Below are 24,789 nucleotides of genomic sequence, written 5' to 3' on the forward strand. Positions count from 1 at the left end.
AGTGCTCTAAGACTTCCTGGTAGACGGCTGTGCTGACCTTGGGCCTGATAAAACACAGTGGACCAACACCAGCAGATCACATGACTCCCCAAACCACCACTGACTGTGCAATCCTTACACTGGACCTCAAGTGACTTGGATTCTGTGCCTCTGCTCTCTTCTTCTAGACCCTGGGACCTCGATTTCCAGATGAAATTAAAGAAAATTTTGCCTTTCATCTAAAAAGATGTATTTGACCACTGAGCAACAGTCCAGCCCTTTTTGTTCTTTGCCCAGGTAAGACACCACCGATGTTGTCTCTGGTTCAGGAGTGGCTTGACACAAGGAATGAGTCAGTTGTAGCCCATGGATACGTCGGTGCATGGTGGCTCTTGAAACACTGACTCCAGCTGCAGTCCACTCTTTGTAAATGTTCCCCAAATTCTTGAATGGGCTTCATTTAAACTTTTTCAAAAATTTTCCTTCCATTCAACTTTCAATTAATGTGCTTGGATCCAGCTCTCTGTGAACAGCAGCTTTTTTAGCGATGACCTTTTGTGTCTTACCCTCCATGTGCAGGGTGTCAATGATCTTCTTCTGGAATCTTCTTCTTCCCCCATTATTGTGTTGCCTGAACCAGACTGAGACACCATTTAAAGGCTCAGGAAACCTTTGCAGGTGTTTGGATTTAATTATCTGATTAGACTGTGACACTGCGAGTCCCCATTATTATGCTTTTCACAATATTCAAATTTTCTGAGATACCGAATTTTGGGTACTCATTAGCTGTAAGCCATCGTCTTCTTCTTTCGGCTTCTCCTATTAGGGGTCGTCACAGCGGATGATCCTTCTCCATATCCCTCTGTCCTCTACATCTGCCTCTTTCAACCCAACTACCTGCATGTATTTCTTCACCATCTCTATAAACTGCCTCCTTGGCCTTCCCCTTTTCCTCCTTCCTGGTGGCTCCATCCTCAGCATTCTCCTACTGATATACCCCATGTCCCTCCTCTGCACATATCCAAACCATCTCAATCTCGGCTCCCTCACCTTGTCTCCAAAACGTCCTACATGCGCCGTCCCTCTAATAAACTCATTTCTAATCTTGTCCATACTCGTCACGCCCAACGAAAACCTCAACATCTTCAGTTCTGCTACCTCCAGCTCCACCTCCTGTCTTTTACTCAATGCCACTGTCTCTAAACCATACAACATCGCAGGTTTTCTTAGTCCAAATTAAAGCAGCAATGCGCAAAAAACAAGCAAATCATCAAGAATTTACTCCGGACCTTTATGAACAATTCAATTTCTTTTAGTAAACCGTTAGAAATTCGAGTTTACACACAATATATGATAAAGGAATATATTATCTTAAAAGGTATTTGATGATAATCATTTCCTCTGACACTCTATTCATTACCAAATCAAAGACAAACCCTGTTTCTCCTTATTTTGCAAAATGTTTAATTCAACAAAATGTAGTTCAACTTCCAACAAAACCATCAATGGTACAGTGCTTAGTAAATTCCTCCTATATGTACCTTATGCTCTAGTTTAAATAGACACAGATTTAAATAACAATGCTTTTACATTCAGACAAATACTTTAAAAAAAAAAAACTGGAGGGGAACAAAATAAACGCACATACAGAATAAGCTCTCTTGTAACTATACAAGATATAGTAGGACTCCAGCTGTGGTCAGTTTTGGGTTGGAATTATGTGGACTGTTACACATGACAAGTGTGTGGCACATTTGGTTGAGCATTTGACATTCATCCCATCTTCTAAACTGACCTCCTCGTGTGCGAGCCCGTGCATCTGAGTGTGTGTAAGTGTGTTTCCAGCAGGGGGCAGTGAGTATCTGTGTGGCTCTTTGGCAGCACGTGTCAACAGTCAGTCCTGTAGCTCCGCTGATACGATCATGTAAAGGCGCAGAATATTCCCTATTGTACCGTCAAATCATATTATTAAAATATAATAAAATTAAAAACCTACTGCGTGTGAAATAAAGTATGTTTGGTGTGTAAAATCTGAACAGAAACTGCAGTAACAAATAACACTTTTTTTTTTTACCAGACCTTTTTTCATGTCAAAGAGGACAAAATATAATAAACATGAAATGAGGATGATGATTTAAAATAATAATAATAATAATAATAATAATAATAATAATAATAATAATAATAATAATAATAATAATAATAATAATAATAATAATAATAATAATAATAATAATAATAATAATAATAATAATAATAATAATAATAATAATAAGGGTCACTGCCCGGCTGCTTGTGTTGGCACTCTGTTCCCCATTCGGTAAGGACTGACCACCAAGGAGAGACGTAAGGAGGCTTGGCTCAGTGTTAGGTCCTATTTAGGTTCTCAAGGCTCATTTTTGGCTGGAAGGTCACTGCAGGGGTTTGACAAGGTACAGCTTGTCTCCGTGATCACTGGTGAAAATGGGTGCTTTCTTGTAGTGCTCCACGAGCTCGTCCATAGAGTTGAAGCGCCGCTGCCCGATGCAGTAGACGCCGTCACCACACTGCACCTTGAAATGCTTGTTCTTGCCTGAAGCCTTCAAGGAGATGGAGAAATCGCTTGGCTGAAATAAGGGACAAAGATAAAAAAAATGGGTCTTGAGCATCAATGTAATTTGTAAATTATAAAAAATACATGAAAGATTTCCAATTTCTATCAAATCAAGGTTTTCTTTTTTGTGTATTGTTTGTTTTTTTCATCTAAAATCACCATGTGTGGTTGAAAAGAGCAATGCGAACAAGATTATATCAAGTTTTAAAGCAATAGATTCTGTTTGAGCAGGTAAATAAAGCCTTTTGTGGTTATATGAACACAGTATGAATGCATTTTATGAGCAAAAATATGTATCAAAGTCATAGAACCACTCAATCACTCTGGCAAGCAGAAAGAAACAGTAACCAAACAAGCTGGCTATTCAGAGACTATTCAGAGAAGAACCAGCCTGAATATTAAACTCTAATTCCTACAGTTACTCACAGAAGACTCGCTGTCCCGCACTAGGAAGTCTCCCTCGAATCCCCTCTCATTTAACGTGCATTCAGCCTGGTGTCGAGTCACGCTTCCGTAGTACCACTCCTTCCCAGCAAATCTGCCAGTGAGGGCTGGACCTGCTGGCTGCAATAGATGGGCTGTGAAATTGCTGGCCCCTCCTGCTTGTTCCGAAACACCTTTCAGCACTGTCACATAGTTCTTAGGCACGAGGCCCACTTGGCCTTGACTGTTTTTGCACCTCCACCACTCGGGGTCATTCTCAGGCTTCTCCAACACCTCCATGATTTCTCCTTTATCGAAATTGAGCTCTTCATCTGTGACCGAACTGAAGGGGTAAAGCGTCTGCACCTTGTGCAATGCTCGGGAACAATGCCCGTCACCCATTCCGGTGTCTTCCTCCTCCTCTTCCTCCTCCTCATCCTCTTGGACGTAGTTGGAGGGGAACCAGCCGACCTGGCCGTCGCTGCAGCGGCCACGCCACCACCCATCGCTGCATTTTTCCAGCACGAGCAGGCGCGCTCCCTTCGCAAGGCTCAGTTCATCCTCGCGCTCGGCCGTGTACGCAAACTTGGCCACTGCCGCTGTGTGCAGCTCGTAGATGCGCTCTGCTCCCGCGCCGACTCCGTTCGCTGGGCACTCGGCATCCGTGCTCGGCTTTCGCTTAGCCTTACCCAGACCTGCGACCGTATTCCATTTATTAGTCCAGTATCAAAAAAACACAATATAATTAAAACACAATAATATTAATACAGCCTAATAGAATTCAAATACAGAAAGGTGCATCAGATTTTCAGTAAACAAATCTAACATCTTGGTAATTGGAATATTATAGGTTTCTTTGACTTTTTATTAAGAAATTTCATGTGTATGTAGTTTAGCAAAGGCAAAGCCAAATTCAGTAATCCTGTTACAGGAGGAGCCTACAAGCCTACCAGCACTTTTACATAGCTACATTCTCAGAAACCTTTAAACTAATTCAAGTGATTCTTTTTTTTTTTTAATACTTTCAAGAATTTACTTATAAAACAAAAAAACCACACACACACCCACACGCCAGGTCAATCAGGTGTTTGCCTTCACTCTTTCTGGCTTTCAGAAGATGGTATGGGAATTAGGAAATGGTTATCAGCAGATGTCCAATTTGTGGAGAAAACTCATTTCTGGTGACAGGAGATCACTCAAATGAAGAGACAACAAAAAGGGTTGTTTTTAAATCCTGCGAGTGATTAGTATCTCAGGTGATGAGACAGTGACGGGGTTGGGCAAAGATACATCGAAATGTATTTTAAAATAAAAAATACCAAATATCTAAACTTTAAATGTATCAAAATTAACTACACAATACAACAGCCTCACTATGTATTAAAATTAACTACTGTATTTTTGTAATTCTTTTTTTAAATACTAAAAAATACTTTTACAATAGAACAGGAAATTTCTTCACAAATCTTCCATAAACTGGCCTATATGGTCTGTTCTTCATCATTACACTGACTCAGTTGATTAATTAAACAATGATAGCAACAAGCTTTTCTCTTGTTTCTCAAGCTTTTCTCTGCCTGAGTCATGCACTAAACCTGACATATGTAACCAGTTAACAGAACAAATGTTCACATACATAATCATTGTGATCTCACAGATGAAGGTTATTTTTGAAGTAACCAAAGTTTAATGTTTAACAATTTTTACAGTTTTGCAAATGAATCATAATTCTATCTTAATTTAGTTACTTGGTGTTTGGTAACAGAAGGGCTACTTTGCATTAGCAACACTGACTCAATGACAAACAAGACATTCATAAGAAGACGACTGATGGCACCTGCATTCATATCCACTAGTTAATACCTGATCATTTGATTGTTAATAGTAATTATAATAATATATTATGGGTCAGGCAGTCATTTATGTAATGGTATGCAAAACCATGATCCTACCAAACAGCTACTTCAATTAGGGTACAATATTCGGTAATCAAATATTTATGCATCAATCACTGGACTCCTATTTGAAAGCTGGCATCCTGCACATTTCTTACCTTCACCATCTTCTTCCATATGGATCAGTTTTTTGTTCTGATCTCAACAAGTCTGTGCAAACTACTGAGTAGGCACCAATCAGAGGCCGCATTTTTATGTCATCATGTAAACTTCTTACAAAAGTATTTTACAGTATTTGTAAACTACAAAAATACAAAACTCTAAAGTACTTTGATACAAAATATGAAACCATTTTCATCAACCGATTCAAATACAATTTACAAAATCCTATTTTATATTTGAAATATGTATTTGAAATAAATGCATAATAAATACTGCCCATCCCTAGATAGTAATGAGAGTTCTTTATAATTCAGTTTTGCTGCAAATGCAATAGTTTTCTGAAGCAGATTGTGTTACAGATGTAAAAGATACATTTTTATCCACTTTATGACTTTGGGATGATTATTCTAAAGTTTTTTTAAATAAACTTTTTCATATTTGGAAGTAAATACACTACAAAGAAAAAGGTATTGAGACATCAGAATTTTCCAGCCATATGTGCTACTTTCCCAAACTTATACTAGAAAGTTGGAGGCACAAAATTCTCTTCAGGATGTCTAGATACAATAGAATAAAATTTTCTATTGACTTAAACTAGGAGACCCAAACCTGTTCCATCATAATGTCCCTGTGCACACAACCATCTCCATAAAGATATAAATGACATAGATTGGAGTGAAAGGTCTTGAATAACCTTCTATTAAACTCTAAACTTAACTCTATCGAACATTTCTGGGATAAATTTGAATGCTGACTGCACCCCAGGCCTCTTCACCTTACATCAGTACATGACTTTAACAACACCCTTGTGGCTGAATGAAAAAGAGCCAAGACGGTGGAGTAATCAAGACCATGGTCACTGCTCATGACACATACCAACACTTTGCACTGCCAGTTTCCTATGAAGAAATGCAGATCACATCCAGCTCTATTTTTAACCAGCAAAAAAAAAAAAAAATGCTTACTCTATTTAGATGCTTCTGTAGAATAATCATCTTCTTTCGGCTTCTCCGATTAGGGGTCGCCACAGCTCCTACCGATATAACCCATGTCCCTCCTGTGCACATGTCCAAATAATCTCAATCTCGCCTCCCTCACCTTGTCACCGAAACGCCCTTCATGCGCTGTCCCTCTAATAAACTGGTTTCTAATCCTGTCCATCCTCGTCAGTACAATGAAAATCTCAACAGCTTTAGCTCTGCTAACTCCAGCTCCACCTCCTGTCTTTTACTAAATGCCACTGTCTCTAATCCATACAACATCGCAGGTCTCACCACATTCCTATAAACTTTCCCTTTCTCTTGCAGATACCCTTCTAACACAAATCACTCCTGTCACTCTTCTCCACCCACTCCACCCTGCCTGCACTCTTTTCTTCACTTCTCTAACACACTTTCCATTACTTCGCACTGTTGACCCCAAGTACCTGAACTCCTCCACCTTCATCACCTCTTCTCCCTGCAACCGCACCACTCCGCTGCCCTCCCTCTCATTCACACACATGTACTCTGTCTTACTCCTACTGACTTTCACTCCTCTTCTCTCCAGCGTGTACCTCCACCTCTCCAGGCACTTTTCAAGCTGCTCCCTACTCTCACCACAAATCACAATATCATCCGCAAACATCATAGTCCACGGAGACTCCTGTCTGACCTCGTCCGTCAACCTATCCATCACCACTGCAAACAGGAAAGGGCTCAGAGCCGATCCTTTATGCAGTCCAACCTCCACGTTGAACCAGTCTGTTGTTCCTACTGCACAATTCACTGCTGTCACACTGTCCTCATACATGTCCTGCACCACCCCGACATACTTCTGACACACCAGACTTCCTCATACAATACCACAACTCCTCTCATGGCACCCTGTCGCATGCTTTCTCTAAATCCACAAACACACAATGCAACTCCTTCTGACCTTCTCTGTACTTTATCAGCATTCTCAAAGCAAATAATGCATCTGTGGTGCTCCTCCTCGGCATTAAACCATACTGTTGCTCACAGATGTCACCTCTTCTCTCAGCCTGGCTTCCACTACTCTTTCTGATAAATTCATGGTTTGACTGATCAACTTAATTCCCCTGTAGTTACTGCAAGTCTGCACATTTCCCTGATTTTTAAAGATCGGTACCAGCACACTCCTTCTCCATTCCTCAGGCATCCTCTCACCTTCCAAAATCTTGTTGAACAAACTGGTTAAAAACTCCACTGCCATCTCTCCCAAAACATCTCTATGCTTCTACTGGTATGTCATCTGGTCCAACAGACTTTCCACTCTTGATCCTCTTAATAGCTGCTCTCACTTCCTCCTTAATAATCCTATCCACTTCCTGCTTCACCATCTCCACATCATCCACCATTCTCTCTCATTTTCCTCGTTCATCAGCTGCTCAAAATACTCCCTCCATCTTCTCAACACACTCTCCTCACTAGTCAACACATTTCCATCTCCATCCTTTATTGCTCTAACTTGCAGCACATCCTTCCCAGCTCGGTCTCTCTGTCTGGCCAATCGCTACAAATACTTTTCTTCTTGCTTAGTGTCCAACTTTTCATACAGATGCTCATATGCCTTTTGACTGGCTTTTGCCACATCCCTCTTTACCTGCTGCCGCATCTCCTTGTACTCCTGCCTACTTTTCTCATCACTCTGTCGATCCCAAGTCTGTTTTGCCAACCTCTTTCTCCTTATGCTCTCCTGCACTTCCTCATTCCACCACCACGGCTCTTTGTCTTCCTTTTTATTTCCAGATGTTACACCAAGTACCTTTCTAGCTGTCTCCCTAATCACTTCTGCAGTAGTTTCCAATCATCCAGCACCTCTTCCCTGAATCTCATACTACAGTCTTACTCCTTTAGATTCCACCATTTTATTCTTCTTTCAGTCCTCACTCTTCTCCTCTTCTTCTTCACCTCCAAAACCATCCTACAGACCACCATCCAATGCTGTCTAGCTACACTGTACCCTGCCAACACCTTAGTCTCCAATCTCCTTCAGGTTGCATCTCCTACATAGAACATAGTCAACCTGTGTGCACCTTCCTCCACTCTTATATGTCACTTTATGCTCCTCCTTCTTCTTATAATGTATTCATCACTGCCATTTTCATCCTTTTAGCAAAATGTACCACCTTCTGCCATTCCACATTCCTTTCCTTAAAGCCATACCTACCGATCACCTCCTCATCACCTCTGTTCCCTACACCAACATTAAAGTCTGCCCCAATCACCAATCGTTCATTCCTAGGTACACCTTCTACCACTTCATCAACTCACTCCAGAATTTTTCCTCCTCCTCCATCTCACAACCCACTTATGGAGCATAGGCACCGATGACATTTATCATCATCCCTTCAACTTCCAGCTTCACATTCATCACCCTATCAGAAACTCTCTTCACCTCCACTACACTCTTACTGTACTCTTCCTTCAGAAGCACCCCTACATTATTTCTCTTTCCATCCACACCATGATAGAACAGTTTCTGTAGAATGTGGTATGTAAATAAAATACAAGCCAACTTGATTGTGCACCTTAAACTGTCCAAAAAGTGATGTTTTCCCGGCTTCCTGTGCGAGTATGCGCACATCTCTCACCCACTCATCACTGAATGATCATTGACTGATGATAACCTCTTGACCAATCACTGACCTTTGACTGATCACTAACTCATCAATAACTGATAATTTACCACTGATCATTAATCACTTGTTTGTAGATTTCTGATTATTTATTATATTATGAGATATGATTATTAATCAGTGAATAATCACTGTTCACTGATCAGTGACTCACCAATAATGGATCAATTTATTATTATTATTTTTTAAATAATGTAATGTAGGTATTTTATTTTGCATGCATATGCATTTGGTGCACTGGTCCTATTATATAAAAAAGCAGCAGGTACTAATAACAGAGCTATTTAGGATGTGTAATTAATTAATTTGTCCAGATAAAGAAAATTAGATGAGTTTGGTACTTGGCAGAGGAAAGAACTGCAAGAAGAAAAGAAAAAAAAAGGTAATTATAAGTGTCGACTATGGTGCTAAAGGGACATAATTATGAGGCAATTAATAGCTGGAAATTAGCCAAGACAATTCTTCTATTCTGCAATGAATGCACTACATGTACAAAGGTTTGTGGACATCTGACCATTAGATTCATATGTGCCTTTTAAACATTCCATTCCACATTTAATCCCCATTCACTATTGTAATAACCTCCACTTTTCTGACATGTTCTACCAGGTTTTGGAGTGTGGTTTTGAAGATCTGTGCTTATTTAGCAAGAAAGGTGTAGGTAAAATCAGGAACTGGTGTGGGGAAAGAAGGCCTGGGGTAGAGTCAGAATTCCAATTCATCCGAAAAGTGTTCAATAAGTTTGGGGTCGAAGCTCGACAGCTGGACACTAAAAATCTCTCACTCCAACCACGGTAAACTATATCTTTGTGAAGCTGGCTTCATGGACAGGCCCATCGACATGCTGGAACAGGATCGGGTCTTCTAGTTCAAGTGAAGGGAAAATATAATTACATCTTATACAATTGTGTGCCTCCAACTTCGAGGTTACAGTTTGGGAAAGGCTCACAAAAGGCTGGAAAATCAGGTGTCCCAATACTTTTAGCCATATAATGCATTCACTGTAGAAATTACTTATTTTTAATGCACATTTAACTACAACTATGTACTGCTTATTCCACTTTTATAGCCTTTTATTACAAAATATATTTTTCTTTTCTTTCCTTTTTTTATTTATTTATTTTTTCATAAATCTTCTTTAGAACAAATTCCTGTACTATACAAAAGACACAGAATCAGGGGTCAACAACGAGGTTTAAACAGGCAACGAAAATAGAAGCTCCAGAGAGCCGTGAGTCATGGAGGTCACCATTTTCCATAGTAACTGTTCACATGAAAGCACAGCAATGGATGACTCACAACATGAACAAGCAAATATCTCTCTCAGCGGATACAGAACGCCAGGACAACAGGTTTCATCAAATTTAATCTAGATACACTAAATAAACAAAAGTTTGTGGACACCTGACAAATAGATCTGTATGTGCGCCTTGAACATCTAAATTTTACATTTAGATCCCATTTGCTGTTATAATAATCTCCACTCTTCTAGGAACATGTTCCACTAGATTTTGAAATGTGTGCTTGTAGAGATTCGTAAATGATGTAGGGTGAGGAGGCCTGGGGTACCGTCAACGTTCCAATTTATCCCAAGGGTGTTCAATAGGGTTTAAGTCAGCAGGCTATTCTAAATCTTCTGCTCCAACCCACAGGGGCATTGCCATGCTGGAATAGGCTTGGGTCTAGTTCAAGTGAAGGGAAACTGCATCCATAGACATCCTACACAATTGTGTACATCCAAATTTGTGGTAATTGTGTGGGGAAGAACCACAGATTGCTGGAAAATTCAGGTGTTCCAATACATTTGTCCATTGTGAAAAATCTAAGTTGGCAGCACACTAAATGTCATGTGGGTATTAGGTATTGCTAGTCTTGTCACATTCGTAATTTATTAACTATTGTTTTCATTTTAAATAGTAAAACAACTCATGGTCTTACCATCAGGAGGAAAAAACTAATCCCAGTTTTAAATATTTTGTACGTTGAAAATGTAATTGCATTGTCATTGCATTTTCCCCCCAACTGTCCATATTTAATAAGTCTGTATCTTTAGATTCAGATTCCTGGCAAAAGCAGTTGAACCCGACGTGGTCCTTGTCCTCTCATCCTCAAGGTTCATCGAATAGTACGTTAGTAGTAGAGTGTGGTTAGTTATCATATCCTTCCTGTCAGTGCTAACCATTTGGGCAGTTGACCTCAGCAAGACGTTTCTTCCCACTGAACTGAAGATCACTGGATGCCTCCACACACTCAACTGACTGTTGTGCATAAAATCTCAGATCATTAACAGTTTCTTCAAGCCACCTTCTCTGGCACCAACCATCATGGCATGGTCAAAGATACTGATGAAATGTTTGCTTCTGTATGTCAAAATTTCCAGTGTAAATTTTACCTTTTAAAATGTACGTTAATAAGTAGGAGCTATTACGGCGTTTTTTCAAATGCAGGTCCTGCAGCTACGTGTCATGAATTTCACCTTGCCAGGAAATACATTTATGACAAAAAAAAAACAAATTGAACTATGCAATTGCATATTCATTGTACTGTATAAAAGGTAGATGCTAATTTATTTTAGGTGTAATTTACCCCATGGCATTGCAGAAGTATTTATTAAAATTGTTTATTTTATAATCAACTCATGAAGTCTATATCGGGATATGTCTTGCGTCATGACTTCATGAACTCTGAAAAATAGATGAGCGAGGGAAATTGTGAGACTGTTTTGAATGTGTGTATACACTATTTTAAAATGATATTACTCTTTATTGCATTCTTGGATATTGATACACAAAAGCTGCCATATCAGCAATCAGAAATCTTTATAACCTTTAATTTTGTGTTAAGGTCTGTATTATGCACACATTCAATATTTGCATACACAAAAAAAAAAAAAAAAAAAAAAAAAAACAGGCTGAATGAAAACCCCACCTGAGGCCCTGTGCATCTGCTGTGTTTTTTGATTTAGGAGTCTCGCATGGTTCCACACTAACAAACTGAACAGATGACGCTCAGAGGGAAAGCGCATCTCTGTTTCACCTTTTTTTTTTTTTTTAGCTCGGCTAAGCGTTTTGATTCAAAATGGATTTTGCCTCCATAAAAAAAAACGTGTTTCAGTGGCTTTTCCCAAATGTATGACGGTATACTGGTTTGGTTATTGGAAATGATTATTTGCTCAAAATGAGATCTTACCTCAGATAGCCATGAGTCATCAAGGTCAAATTCCAAACAATTCTCAAGAAAACACAGGAGTTGACTCACGACTCATTAATGCCATGTTAGTACAGGGAACACAGGTGAATCCCTGAAGCTACAACCTTGTTAATAAAAGGTGGCCTACTTTTCAAAAAACAAAAATCATGTGAACACAACACTGTCTGTTTATCATACTGACAGCAAAAACACTCCATAGACCAAAATAATAAGACTAGAAAGACATGGGGTTACATGGGTTGGAGTAGAAGATCTTGAATAGCCTGCTATAAAGCTCTGACCTCAACTAATGTACACTGAACACCTTTGGGATGAATTGGAATGCTGATTGCACCTCAGGCCTCCTCACCCTACATCAGTCCCTGACTAACAACCACGTGGTTGAATAAGCACAAATCTCGACGAACACACTCCAAATTTCTAGCAGTACATTATCCCAGAAGCGTAGAAGTTACACTGACCAATGTAGACGGTCAGATTCTTCGTCCCAAATTAACTGACAAGGCCAAAGTTTATTACACTGATCAACTGTATGACTCCGGATATGAGGGTCAGTGAATGTGAAGGCCATAGCATGTGAATTACAAAAAATGAATACTCATTCCAACAATTATCCATCCTGCATACTTCCAAAGTCTAGGCCACAGCAAGATAAAGATACATTTATGTTTTATACGTGCTCATTTTTTCCCCTTACTTTCTGGATTTTGTCAGTTTATCACTTATTTTAGGCAAACCAAGGCATTTGTTTAAGTTTACATCTTAATTCTATTATTTAGCTATTACAATAAATTGCACTGGATTCATAGAAAGTTGTCATTGAACCAAATGCCAAAACATGATTTTAATTCAATTCAATTAACCTGGCAGGGCTGTGTGTGTAGAGTCATAAACACATGCCAGATGCTTGAAAATCATTATATGTTTTTGAGGTTATTATATTAAATGATATATTTCAGATCAACAAAAACAACCTTGGTATGCTTGATTTTTTATGTCTTTTGGTTACGCAAATGCATTCTGTGCATGTTTGTTTAGGATGGAAAGTCATAGAAAGGCTCCCTTGTGGCTATAAATGAAGCTTCAATGAAATCTGACTTTGGTACAATCTGACCTATTCATTGACTAAAATGACATTTAATTACATTTAAGTAACTGTGAAACTGTGACACAATAACCACAACATGGATTTATAGTGTGTGTGTAGCAATAAAATAGAATAAAAATGAAATCGAATAGAATTTCATTTGGAAAATGATCGTATGGTAAATTATAGAGGTTTGTGTTTTACTAGAACACTGCCTGCTGTAGTTCAGAAGCTTATGTTAGACTTGTTTTACCAAATTTTCTGGTGTATATCTTTGTGAATGTACATTTTGCCCATATTTCTTAATCGATTTTAATAAGGAGTCCGATTTGCCGTTTAATATTATTAAAAACTATAAAACAAAAATAGTTCTTCAATTTGGCTGAAGCATATGAGTGTATGGAAAAGTGGTCCTTTTTTCAGAATTAGGTTTCTAGAGTTTCTTTTATTAAATTGTTTACATTCATGTTAATGCTAAATGCGTTTAAAAGACTTTTCCTATCCATATGTTTTTGTTTTTTACAAAATGTTACCACAAAGTTGGAGGCACATGACAGTATGATGTCTTTGCATGCAGTAGAATTACATTTTCCCTTCACTTGAACTAGAAGACCCAAACCTGTTCCAGCATGACGATGCCCCTGTGCACAAAGGAAGCTCTATAAAGACAGTTTACATGGGTTGGAGTGAAAGATCTTCAGTGGCCTGCCATAGCTCTGACCTCAACCATACTGAACACCTTCAGGATGAACTGGAAAGCTGACTGCACCCCAGACCTCCTCTCTCCACATACTGACTTTGTTAACACCCTTGTGGCTAATTGAGCCCAAATCTCAACAAGCCCACACCGAAAACTACTAAAACATTCTCCTAGAGGAGTGGAGGTTATTATAAAAGCAAGTAAAGAATAAATGGGATGTTTAAAAAGCACATGCGAATCTTGTGGCCGAGTGTCTGAAAAACTATTGTCCAGATTCTGTTTCATTAAGCATTAATCTTATGGTTCATATAATCCATTTTGACTCCACTTTATGCTTTTTTAATTTGTGGCCATAGACATAACTCTGATTGCATCCTATTTGGACTAATTTACAGAAGATCTTATTTTGCAAAAAACATTTAATAATTTGAATTCATTGGCATTCAGATGTTTTCAATTTGAAACTCTCAAACCTTGAAACTGTAACATTTAAATCTGCATTTGTTAACATGTAAACATGCAAATAATTAGATTTCCTATGCATATAGATACAATATTCGGAATTCATATTTAAACACATTTGCCAGCTTCTAAACTTCATACCGCTGAAAGGTCTCTGCATGACTCTGCTCATATCTATTTTCCACTTCCCGTCTCTAACAGATGCACTGCTTCAGGCATCCAATTACTGTGAAGAGAAAATTATGAATGTGGTTCAAGCATATTTTGCGTTGCTGTGTTTGTATGTGTTCGGTCAGTGGGCTGCTGCCTTTACTCAGTCAGCACAGAGGAGGATGGTGTCAATTTCTGCATCTCTCATTAGCGTGCTGAAACGGGGGAAATATGCAGCAAGTAATAACTTTTAAATATTAAATGCGGCCTTCAGTATGCATTCTTCCTGTATAATATCTAAGTACACTTTCCACATAGCACATCCAATAATATGCAAGCAGACTCCAATTTATTGGATGTGCTATGTGAAAAGTTTACTTAGATATTATACAGGAAGAATGCATACTGAGGGCCGCCTTTAATATTTAAAAGGTATTAATTGCTACATATTGAAAGGATGTTAGACATAGGTTTAAAAAAACTAATATCTAGTCCGCCTTGTGAGAAATGTATGCGCTTAAGAGGTTTCACAACATCTGGGAGATGTTTCTGTAATTTGTTTGTTTCCGAATTTTAATTATGAAGTATCCTAGGTCTTTTAACCCCACCCCACTGAATTTTAAAACAATAATGCTTGCATACAAAGACAAAAACTGATCAGCACCCATCTACATCTACATCACAGCACTTCTCCCAACCCGAACTGAACCAAACTCCCTCCGATCCCGAAACACTGACTGGTCCCTGCATCTGTCAGGGTACACGAAAAAGACATGCTCCAAGACTATGTTCTGGGTGGTGAAACAAACTTCCACCTGCCACCAAACAGCACTAACATGCTTAAAACAATGTCTAAAGACCTTTCTCCTTTAGAGGTTCGTAAATGATAATTTCTCCTATTTAAAAAAATTATAATAATAATAAATTAATACAAAATATTTTCTCTAAATTGGAAACAGTGATTTGAATGCACAAAACCAATAAAGATGTCTTCATTTTTTTCTTAAGATTTACATTACAAATATAAAGCCAGTTGTATTGTTTAAGAGTGAACCACAGTATAATGTGTGATCAGCAGTAGTTTTTCAGCTCTCACTATTCCACGAAAATCAGATGAGCGAGATACAAATCTCTCTGAGCTCAGACGTGAAATAGGATATTTTAATATAGAGTATGAATTACACTGAAACTGAGCTTTCCGATAGATTTGATCCACCCAGACTCATGCTTAAAATATTCCAGGTGATAAAGTGGTCGAAAAATTCCATTGTCCTCTTTGTGAATAAAAGAGCTCAGTGATTAATTCTGCTTTACAATAAAACCCATTTCGATTAGTTTACCCTCCTATACACCCTTCATCTTAAATGGTCCTTCAAGGGCAGGGCCACCCTGATTCTTCAGAGCTGTGCTTAATGAAGACTTCCATTACGCGAGATCACGACAGATGATGAACGGTAATTAAAAACGAACAACAGTTGCTGCGCAGGTAATTGACCGATCAATAAAGCTTACCTAGAGTGTCCTTGAGGTTCTTCACTAGTGAGCCCTTCTTCAGGCTGTTTTTCCTCTCCACGTAGTTGGACGGCACGTAGCCTGTGCGGTTGGCAGCATTGCGGACACGCCACCACGTTTTCGAGTCGTCTAGGAGCCACAGACGCTCGTTCTTCCGGATGTCGAGTTCTTGTTCCTGCTGTGCTGAGTAATCCCACTTGGCGATCACAATCACCTCCTCTGACATCTTTCATGGAGTCACGCTAAAGAAGAAAGGAGCATGGATAAATCCAGTGAAAAGCACATAAAAAAAAGGCATTTGCATATACACACTCTCGCATTAATTAGCACTATTATGATCTCTAAATAAGAATATGAAATGCACGAAAGCCCATGAGCACCTGTGTCCCTGGCTCAGACACCACAGGAGCCTAAGGAACCCAGATGTTGCTTTGTATCTAATGCCCTTGCCAGCCTGGGTAATTGACCATGGATGGGCAAAGGCACTGAATTGGGAATCCTGCCAGCTTTAGCTACGTTTTTCTGCCTGAGAAAGGCCAGATCGTACCTGCTTAGTTAATACGAATGCCATGTTAGACTGTAAATCATTTCATATCTATAAAAGATCAAACAGTGAGACAGCTTTACAAGTAAAACACTGAAGCTTGGAAAAAGGAACCATGGCCAGAAATTGAGAAACTGAATAAAAGATCTGAATGTGTGGAAAGAGAGAGAGAGAGAGAGAGAGAGAGAGAGAGAGAGAGAGAGAGAGAGAGAGAAGAGAGAGAGAGAGAGAGAGAGAGAGAGAGAGAGAGAGAGAGAGAGAGAGAGAGAGAGAGAGAGAGAAACACAACAGAAGAACCAAATGGCTCAAATGACAAGAGCTGGCTGATCGAGATGAGGCAATGGGGTGTGACGGGGCTGTGACTAATCACTTCCTGCCTCAGGGATTCTTAGTCACACTGCTACCCAATCACACTGACAGAAGCCAACCACTGGGAAGTGGCAGGTACAGTGGTCACTGCAGGCTCTCTTGGGAGAACACTGTGCCATCTATCCTACTGTGCACAAATCATGGCCACTTTGCAGCCGAGCTTTTCCTCTCACTTTATCCCTCTTTGCCTGCCTCTCTCTTCCAGTTGGCCCAGTAAAACAGAGAATCTGCCAGCCACTGTGCATCATGCCAGGCCTGAAGCAGTCCTGCTGTATTAGGAGCTTTTTAGTGACAACTGTCACAGACCGCTCATTTTAAAATAAGCATATCACCATATAACCATGTACACAGGGTACACGTTCAAAAATGCTCTATTTAATTCATAGTAAAGAACCTTGTTGGCAGATTAAGTTCAAATCCCAGCAGTGCCACAGCTGAGCGTGGGCAAAAAAGCAAAGTTGGTTGTGCTTTCTGCATGGGAGGGATGATATTAATTTACACTCGTCAATTGACTTGACAATACCTAATTATGGGCATCTGCGAGCTCATGTTTGTGTCCAAAAAAATGAGGTCAGCTGATGACCTGAATATACTGAATATAATAAAGCAATAATCTACCTTTATTTATATATAATATTTATATTTATAATTTAAATATTGCTACAAATTTTTTAGCAATATTTAATATTGACTTCATATCATTTAGCCTTTTCTATATCCAGAAAAAATATCCAAAACATGACACGGCACAGGAAGAACCTGATGAAATTGAGCTGGATGGTTGCCAAAAGTTGCAATCGCCCCTCAGCTCAAACGAATATATCTTTCAATGCCTTAAAAAAAGCATACAAAAAGTTACAAAGTTACATGGAATTTATATTATTTACTATTCTACCATTTTAAACAAGGCATTAAAGAATCGCTTTCTTTTAGATGGCCGTCCAAAGCTACATTCACATTCTCCAGAGTGAAATCGCTCCAAAACCTTTTGGAGAATGCATCTATTTAGGCTGATGTGCACCATTCACAACGGAAGCTGATGAAACATTGAGGAAATAGCCTGCGTCTCCATTTGAAACGCACTTTTCAGCTTCATGTCTATTTGCAGTAATGGCGGCACTTACACAAATGGTCTTTTGTTTGTGCCACTTTTTATTTTACTCTGATTAGCATGCTTTCTAAATACATTGCATGCAATTAGACTACTGTGATGACATAATTAAGAAAGAAAGAAAGAAAGAAAGAAAGAAAGAAAGAAAGAAAGAAAGAAAGAAAGAAAGAAAGAAAGGAAGAAAGAAAGAAATCAAAAGAAAGAAAGAAATCGAAAAAAAGATCCATACACTTTCATTGACAAATAGAAAAGAATAAGGGACTATTGTAGATAATTTCAAATAAATGTTTGTGATATAAATATTTAACCAGTGAAAAATCACTGCAAAACTTGTTAAAATTGCAAAAACATTTTTAAAAGTAAAATATGGATTAGGTTTTCTCATGTTCAGCTTCTTTATATTTTCCATTGCCTTCAAATGAGAACAAAACAGTTGCTATGTATAACGATATATATAACGATACCAAAAGATAAACTCCTGATAGAAATAGTTGTGAAAGGAAGGAGGAAGACAGTGAACAATGACTTTCTTGGTAGGCTACTGTTGAGATACAAGCTGTTGTAACGCGTTGAGTCTGGGTCATGGGAGAGCTCGCTAACTCCAGTTGCAACAGAAATCATATAAGCACAGACAGGTCTCCAAAACTCGTGCTTTTTTATTTTTCTTGGCAACAGCGTTGCGGGTTAATCTAAGAAACTTAGAAATGAGCATCAGAAAATAATAAGGACATATTCCTCGGTCTTGCACACATGCAGTAATACCGGAAAAATGCAGTGCCAGGCTATTCCCAAAATACCGCTATGCTCCTAAAGGAAGCGCAACATATTTCACCCGTTACACCGTGTAACAGACACTGTCTTTCGTTAATGCCTGTGTAAAGTTCATTAGTTTCAGTATAGACAGGTGTGGCTTATTTATGTTCAAAATAAAAATATTTGTAAAATTCAGTGGGTGCGGCTTATATATGGGTGCGCTTTATAGTCCGGAGATTACAGTATTTAAAAAGTTGAAATGATACCTAATTTACTGACCATACCTAATCAAACTGAACCACGAAATCCAAGAAGCTATAAAAATAAAACCCAGAACAAGTTCCGGGAAAAAAATGGAAAAAGTCAAGTTATGGTTAAAAAAAACAAACCTTAAAAATATCCCAAAGTAATATGAGAGGTAAGAAGACCAGAGAACAGTCAGAGAACCATCTATGATCTAATAGACCAAAAAAAAATGGATTCAGCTGGAGGGATCAACATGTCCTTTGGTAGAAGCTTTCCTCAGGACAAGCATAACTGGGACACTTCATAAAGACCAGAATAACGCCTGGTACACTTTGTACAAGTTTGGGCCGTCACAGACAAAAAAATGACCAAAGTAAAACAATTTTTTTGTTGGTCATACTGTGAGAGAGGAGCAAAGAAGGCTATTGTCATGGTCTTGTGAGTAAAAATAGCCTACAAAAACCCCTGATAACCATGCATTTAGCAATCCAATGAGCAACACCTCATCCTGTTCCCTCAATCATCCCCCTTACATAATGTACACAGGGCCTTTGGGAACTGTCTGTGACCTTGTTCTTTCAATGCAGATGTTTTGGTTTAGTCCTCAGCTACCAGTAATCAGCTGGAAAACATGATCGGGTCGAGGGCACAAGAGAGCAGTTTTGTTTCCGCAAACAAAGATCCCACGATGTTCCGCCGGCTTGTGCTGAGAGTTGTAAAGCGTCGATTAGGGCCACATGGAAGCACATCGAGAAACAATCCTCTCAAACCTTTTTTTTTTCTTCTTCTTAATATAGTACCACATCCTACTGGAGCAAAACTGAGCAAGGATATGCTTTGTGAATTTATATTCTCCAAGATGTGCCATGTGTTTGAAAGTAAGCAAGTCTCACTCAGACAAAAAGGCAGATCATCAAGTCTGTCAGATCGAAGCATTAGAAGGTTGGTATCATAATCTTTTTAATTCTCCTAATCCTCATTGCTTTCGCATTAAAGGAAATCCCTTCAGTATTTCTGAATCTGACATGAAAGAGCGAATATTCAATTCAATTTTATTTGTGTAGCACTTTGAACAACAGACATTGTCCCAAAGCAGCTCTACAGAAATAGATTACAAATATATATTTATGAATTAGTCCCTATAAGTTTATCCCTATAAAAATGCACACTGAAATAATAACCAGGATATTTCAATTTAAATAAGTGGGGTTTAGCAAGCTAGAAGAAGTGCACTGTACTTTTAAAATGTCAACAAGCAGACAGTTTTACTCTCCAAGTTTTCATTGTTTATGTTTTCAGAACTATGACCCAAAAAAAATAAGCATATAATAAAATGTACAACAGTTTAATTGATATTAAAGATTGCCAGAATGTGACAAATAATAAGATAGCAATCCAGTATATTGAGGCCATTGGTCTCAATTGTAGCAGTATAAATAATAGACAAGTACGCTACAGTATATAGGCAAAAGTACTCAGACACCCAACATATGCGGGTTTTCCTTATTGTGTGTTGAGGACACACAATAAGATGTCTTTGGAGGCAATATCATTAAATGAAATCACTTGAACTAGGAGACCAAAACCTGTTCAAGCATGACAATGCACCTGCACAAAGTGAGTTCTATGAAAATATGGTTTGAAATCCTTTGGAATGAATTGGAACACTGCACCCCAAGCTCAACGACCAATAGAAAAATAGCTTAAACCCTTTATTCCTGCTGCTGTACCACTATTTCGTCAAAACACTGCTGCAGTTTGCTGACAAACTGATGCTATATGATCGAAACCCTACGCAGAATCTCTTGCTGCTACAGTCTGCATTCAAAATCTAGTTTTTTATTACATTTTTGTATTATAGTTTGTATTATCAGAAATTGTGAATTTTTGCTGTATAACAGCAACACTGATCCAGCTGTAACATGGATAATGCTTTATATTAATGGTTTATATCAATGTGCACACTAACACACTATTCTTTGTATAATAGTAGCTCATGAGCAAGGACTTGAAGAAAACAAAAACAGAATGTTATTCAAACATAAATGATATTCAAATAAGTTATTAGGAGCTGGTTGTGGTGAATGGCACATATATGTTGTAGAAACTAACACAGTTTGCGTTGCTTCCTGAGCAAATCTGCACCTAACGAGTTCCGTTCACATTCACAGGTATCACCACAAGTTTCCAGGCCAAACAAATTCAGACCAGCTCCTGCATGTAGTCTTGGGTTCGCTTCTGTGGTACACGTTCCGCTCCGAATGTCAGCTTTCATACGATTCATTTTTCAAGCAACGCTCAGCGTGAAAGTCCCCCAAATAATATGCAAAGCCGTACAACAGCACTGTTTCTTATGGGCTTGCTTTTAAATGTAAAGCTCTGCCAACCCTGGGCATAATTAAAGTTAGTTAGGTGCTCTGACTGCAAGCCCACATTTGTCACAGGTAGTGTGGGATTTCAGCATCACTGGTATATTTTCAGCAATTTATGTAACAGTGCATAAACCTGGCCAAATATTACATAAGAATAAAAAAAATTTTCACCACCGAAATAAGGCAATTAGTGAGCAAGTCCAGCAGCATTAAGGTTCTGGGGCTAAAGGGTAATAGCCATATTCTCTAAACACTACACCAAAAAAAAAAAAAAACACACACTGTGAAACTTATTGTTTAAGAATCAGACATCCAAAATGTGTAACCATATAAAAATTATCTCACTTTTGAGTTTAGGAGTACTTTATGGTTGTATGAGTGTGTGTGTGTGTGTGTGTGTGTGTGTGTGTGTGTGTGTGTGTGTGTGTGTGTGTGTGTGTGTGTGTGTGTGTGTGTGTGTGTGTGGGAGAGAGATTCAATATTACTGGTGTCAGTTTTCAGTACCGTTATCCAGACTGAGCCATGTGACTCAAGCCCCTTGTGGCCCAGTTGCTGGGAAAAGCTTAACCCAGAGGCAAAAAGAGAGAGGGCAAAAAACGAGGGAGTGAGAAAGAGCAAGAGAAACAGATTGCAAATGAGAGAACAAGACAGATACGAATGTGCAGAACCGAGATAGATGCAACACACAGGAGACATGAACCATCTGATCCTGAGAGAGTGAGGAAAATGGAAGAGTGAAGGAATGCATGTTGCACTACTTGATTTTGTCAAAAGCATGCTGTCTGTCAAGTTCTAAATATATTTTATTTCCATTCACCCCATTTGCTAAAAATCAGGTAAATCCAATTTTTTTTTTACATCCCATTCAACATTTAATCCCCATTTTTTGCTATAATATATTGCACTTCTGGAAAGATGTTCCATAGCAGGCCAAGACCTTCCACTCCAACCTATGTAAACAATATCGTTATGTAACTTTGTTTAACTTTTTGTGCCAAAATCCAAGGTCATGCTGGAACAGGTTGGGGTCTGCAACTTCTTGCCTCCACTTGTTGGGTGTCTCAATACATTTGTCCATATCATTGTATCAGGACATGGACAATTAAAGTTTGAATACTAGGGTCCAGTGTTCTGTAACCTACTAATAATATCTGTACTGTGAATGTAACTTTTTATTATTATTGATTTTCACTGCCAGAACCGATGCTCTCTTTTCCCCCAAAGTACCTAAAACATGTAGGTTGGTTTGATACTGTTCTTAATATAAAAAGATATTGACAAGTGTATAATTGATTTTATTAGCTTGTAGCCGTGTAGTATCTCATATAGTGTCACTTATCGCATGTAACGCTTTAACATTGTAAAGCCTGTATATAAAGGCTTATAACAACAAAAGGTTCCTCTAATCTTAATTACACAAAATCAAAACTAAATTCTAATAGTAATTGTTAGTTCTAGAACAGCTAGTCTCGCTCTACGGGGGGAGTGGAAGCTCAGTGGTTAAGGCTCTGGGGTTGGTGATCGGAGGTTTAAGCCTCAGTATCGCCAAGCTGCCACTATTGGGCCCTTGAGCAAGACCCTTAACTATCTGTGCTCCAGGGGCACTGTATCATGGCTGACCCTGTGCTCTGACCCTAGGTTTCAAACAAGCTTATATATGTTAAGAAAATTATTTCACTGTGCTGGAGACTGAAGAAAATGTAGCAAAGAAGCAACACTCATTAATCCTCTTGACACAAACAATGTTTTAATAAAAAAAAGAAAAAAAGCAAGCCACCAACACCTGTCCAAACCACCGAACAAAAGGTGTCAAGTAATTACTGCATGCAAGATGTCAATGTTCTCTGGGACCTGATGGGAAGAAGATAAAAAAGGGGGAAAATACACACAGATACAGGTTCTGCTGTACCTGATCGTTACTCAGTGGAATGCTTGGCATGCTTACACTTGTCTACAAACATTACTGTTTTCATATATAGTACTGTAAGCAAACATTTCGAGAATCATAAAACAGGTCCATGGCCAAAATTATAGGACTAAAATGCTATTAGCATGGCTGCATATTTTTTTGTCATTGCTAGGAATCTTTTTGAATAATTAGAATGAAAATAACTACAAAAGTGGTGAGAAAGGAGATTTGGTCTCGCTGTGGACAATTTTGCACTTTGTTGTATTTCACACATTTTGCTTAGCTTAAAAAAATAAAAAATAAATAAAATCAGCCAGTGCCATCTGCAGACTGAAAACAATGCCCCACAAATCCCTGCGGTCTGCTCAATGTGTGTGGGAATTGTGTCTAGATTTCATGGCATGAGTAATAAAAAGGGAATTATGCTCTTCTTTTTTATTATATTGGTATTTAAAATAGTGCCAAAAGACAAGAGACATTTAAACACATAACTGTTGTAGAGATACAGCAGGGCAGCTAATCGCAAAGTCACTGAGGAATGTCCACAACGCAAAAGTATTAAAATGTGACTTTTCCAGCCATATGTGGTTCTTGCCCAAACTGTTAGCACAATTTTGGAGGCACAAAATTGTATAGGATGTCTTTGGATATGGTAGCATTACATTTTTCCTTTCACTTGAACTAGGAGACCTTAAATCTGTTCCAGCATGATAATGCCCCTATGCACAAAGCCAGCTCCATGAACACATGGTTTACATGGGCTGAAGTGGAACATCTTGAGTGGCCTGTTGTAGAGCTCGGACCTCAACGACCTTGTGGAACGAGCACAAATCAAAAGCGCACTTCAAAACCTTGTGAAACATAAGTGGAGCTTAGTGGGCAGGTGTCCACAAACTTTTGTCCATATAGTGTACATAGATCAGGTCAGATGATTACAGAGAGCGAAATGCATGTGCACTGAGGCAAATTTATTTATGCTTGTTTGAGCAAATATTTGGGTCTGCATTTGCTCCTCAATATGCACTGTATTTTGATGCTTCTACGTCGGTGCTCCTCTGACCATTTACTACTCACACAAATATGGCAGTGAAAAAAAGACAGATCCTGTGGTTACCAAATTCATTACTAAAACCTGTAGGTTGTTTATTTTAAATAGTAAATCAGCAGACTGGTCTTGTGAGATCCTGCTCCTATCCAAATTCTCTTCATTTTTTCCCCTTTTCTTTAATGCACTCCAGAGACAAAACATTCTCCTCCATTCTCTAGCTCATCCGGCCGCCCTAAACCCTCTCTCGCAAATCCCACGAGCCCTAGCTACAGTGTCACGCCGTTCAGATGTTGCGTTTCCCAGAAGCTAGCAGCACAGAGGCACCAATCTTTGAAGCATCTGTATGAAACATCAATCGTGTCGTTTTAAGCCAAAATTCACAAAGCACACCTGTCCGAGCGAGTAAGACTGAGGGAGATGAATGAACACTGACAACATCTGAAGAGGAACAGATGCACATGTAGCTCAAGTGGTTCTTCTAAAACAAACAGGAGAAAGGTGCAAAATGAAGCCCGGTGCCCTTGTGCTTAGTATTTGAGTCACGCAGCTGTCGGAAGAATCGAGTTCTTTTTGCCTTCAGCAGGAAAGTGATCTTTTCCCTTTTGTTCACTACAGCTATAAATA

At 38.8% G+C, this 24,789-nt stretch overlaps 1 protein-coding gene across 1 annotated transcript in view; it reads right to left on the minus strand.

The window, feature by feature from the left end:
- Positions 1-1,419: 1,419 nt before the first annotated feature.
- The window catches only part of nck2b (NCK adaptor protein 2b), a 47,144-nt gene continuing 23,774 nt past the window's right edge, over positions 1,420-24,789 (minus strand). Inside the window, exons 2-4 of the mRNA XM_083533965.1 lie at positions 15,814-16,055; positions 2,999-3,690; positions 1,420-2,585 (exon numbers count right to left, since the gene is read on the minus strand). Coding sequence (XP_083390091.1) covers positions 2,391-2,585; positions 2,999-3,690; positions 15,814-16,039 — 1,113 coding nt within the window. The 5' untranslated portion in view covers positions 16,040-16,055 and the 3' untranslated portion in view covers positions 1,420-2,390. The remainder of the gene's footprint in view (positions 2,586-2,998; positions 3,691-15,813; positions 16,056-24,789) is intronic.

The sequence above is a fragment of the Silurus aristotelis genome, assembly GCF_946808225.1.
Source record: "Silurus aristotelis genome assembly, chromosome: 2".
NCBI classification, from domain to species: domain Eukaryota; kingdom Metazoa; phylum Chordata; class Actinopteri; order Siluriformes; family Siluridae; genus Silurus; species Silurus aristotelis.